Consider the following 2,872-nt stretch of genomic DNA (forward strand, 5'->3'; position numbering starts at 1 on the left):
CAATGATGGAGTGATCTACACCGATGCAAACAGTCGTCAGATGATGTACAGGAAGTTAGTATCAATCTGCTCTATCCATGGAAAATCTGAAGTTTCAGGACATCGAAGATGTACAGCAATCTGTGTGTGTGTGTGTGTGTGTGTGTGTGTGTGTGTGTGTGTGAATAGACAAGAACCGAATGATGCTTGTCTGGGTATAGTCGGCCGTTGACTTCTTTTGGAGAGGTTATTTCTACCTTTGGCGGGTTATATTTCTAGACCTGTATCACAGAAAAGTTAATCCTTTGACAGTCCTCTGTATCAAATGTGACACACAGGAGATACATCGCCAACTTGGGATTATTGAAAGGGAGGTTTTATATTACTCTGAACGTATGAAACAGGGGCTAACTAAAAGTCTGAAAACAAACATGGGCGATTCAGACAAACTTATGAAAATGCTTTGATTAGGTAAAGGGTTAAATGGAGAAAGCAGAACAAATTGAGAAAGAGAGAGAGAGAGAGAGAGAGAGAGAGTGAGGGAGAGAGAAAATAAGTGAGTTAGAGTGAGAGGGAGAGAGAAAAAGTGTAAAAGAGAGAGGGAAAGGAAAAGAATAATGAAGAAGGAGAGAAAAAGGGAGAGGGAGAACTAGCGACAGAGGGAAAATGACATGGTTGGCGTGGAGAGTTCACGATGCTGTGTTTGCATGCATGCGCAGATATGAATGATATGTGGTATAGAAAAATAGTGTATTATGATGTAGAAGGGAAGGGGTAGTAGGCTGGAGGTATGTTCCTAGGTTTAAGGTGAATTCAGTTTGTTTATAAATGTATGCAAGTAGTGGGGTACGTTTATAAATGTACGCAAGTAGTGGGTACCTGTGCTAGTGTAGTTTGTGGTACGTTTAATATATGTATATGAATGTATTGTTGCATAGGCAGAGTATGTTGTCTGTGAGATGTGTATGTGAATGTGTAGTGTACTAAAATAGAATACCGAATAGTAAAGTGTAATTATGTTACCAGGCCCACATTATTCTATTCATATCGAGGGGGCGGAGTAGTCAAGACGGAAGATAAGGCGTTGTTCTTTTTGGTAGCAAGAAGCAGGGGGGGTCCGAAGTGTGAAATAACGCCACAAACTGGGAGATGGAAAATGGTATGTGCAAGTGATATCCAATTGTTTATGTGGTGTTCAGACGGATATCACATAAATGTTCAATATTACAATCCACTAACTTACAGCCAGTTTTACCAATATTAATGAGCTCACAGAGCTTACATTGAAGGTAATAACTGACATTTTTAATGGTCCAGAATTTGTTTAACTGTATTTAATCACATTGTTCTATGTGTTCTGAGTAAAAATATCACGTCAAGTTATATTTAGCTTTTTCATTATACTGGTCTCAATAAGTCAATTCCCAATACTCCATTGGAGTCGATTCAATCATCTTTCATTCACAACAAAAGATATGAAACTGTAGTGCTAATGTTAGTAATCAAACCCCTACTTTTTTTTATATTAAGCCTTTCATCCTTTGGTACAATGGTAAATAAAGGAATTGCTAAATCCTGGATCTGTGTGATTCTATCCTCAACCCTAGATGATGAGAATCCTTCACTCTTGGCGAGGATATATGTGTGGATGTGTGGATATGTGTTTGCATTTATGTATGTATGTTATTATTTGGTTTTATTTCAAGATTTATTGCCAATAGAGAAAGAACCGGTTCTAACCTAGATCTAAGGCTCCTTCAACATCAACAACAGGGCATTTTGTATGTATGTATACGTGCAGATTTGTATGTTTTGTTTTATGCATGGCTTCTCATGCATATACTAGCATATCTTGCATACTTAAATGATAAACTTCTGGAAAGTTTTACAGATTTTTGCAGTTCCAGTGATGGCTTGGATCTGTAGTCTTCGAATCAGCTTTCTCCTTTCTAGTCTTGGGGAGCCTAATTTCTCAAGATTGGTATTTAGGCAGTATGTTACATATCCCAGTGCCCCCAAATTACAGGTATGAACCTGAACTTGTATATGTGTATAATCAATTCGTCCGTATTTACGTAGCCTCGTGCATACGTTAGAAATTTTTATTACTACTATCATTTGGTTATTAATGATATTCATAATATAATAACGAAATATTTCTTGTTTCACTTCATAAAACACTTTAGAATCAACCATCGCGATACATGGGATTTCTCTAACTCGGAACCTGTTGCTGGTAATTATTACCCCATCACAAGCAGAGCCTATATAAGGGTAAGCATCCTGATTTCTAAACTAAAACATATTCAGATTTATACTTGCAGCTACATAAATCTAAAACGAACATCGTCGAAACTAACAATGAAAATGCAGTTGTTTGATCCACTGAAAATCCTTTATTATTTGAATTGGCGTTTCAATGGCTGGCAATTTCACAAACAAGTCTGCACTAAACCTAATCCTCAAAGAGAATCATCACCTAAAGCTCAACTTATGTTTTTATGTTCATAAATTCTTTTCGCCTTATCATTGTTAATATATATAAAGTAACGGTTGTTACCACTTCAACGAGGTTGTTCCATACAGAACACTGTTACTACTCTTTTTAATCCCAGGAGAACATCTCCTCCAGCCGGTCAACGACACACTATCTGTGTTCGTTGTATTGCAAACAAGGGAGCGGACAACTCCCATCTAGCGGTGACAGGAACCAATAGATTAGTTAGTTTCTGGGTATAACCCCTGCCACCACCACCACCACCACGATCTGGTTATACGTGTCTGCTAGACATGGCAGTCATTCGTTCTAGTTTGTAATATATAAAAGGTTAAGCGACACAGCCGCTGACCTTACATCCAGCAGTGTAGCTAGTTCAAAAATTTCTATACTAGA

At 37.7% G+C, this 2,872-nt stretch overlaps 1 protein-coding gene across 1 annotated transcript in view; it reads left to right on the forward strand.

Moving 5' to 3' along the window:
* Positions 1-2,872, forward strand: part of LOC106880534 (lysosomal alpha-mannosidase) — a 65,056-nt gene that overhangs the window by 34,432 nt on the left and 27,752 nt on the right. Inside the window, exons 15-16 of the mRNA XM_052969439.1 lie at positions 2-54; positions 2,166-2,253. Of these exons, the coding sequence (XP_052825399.1) occupies positions 2-54; positions 2,166-2,253 (141 nt within the window). The remainder of the gene's footprint in view (position 1; positions 55-2,165; positions 2,254-2,872) is intronic.

The sequence above is a fragment of the Octopus bimaculoides genome, chromosome 7 (assembly GCF_001194135.2).
Source record: "Octopus bimaculoides isolate UCB-OBI-ISO-001 chromosome 7, ASM119413v2, whole genome shotgun sequence".
Taxonomy (NCBI): Eukaryota; Metazoa; Mollusca; class Cephalopoda; order Octopoda; family Octopodidae; genus Octopus; species Octopus bimaculoides.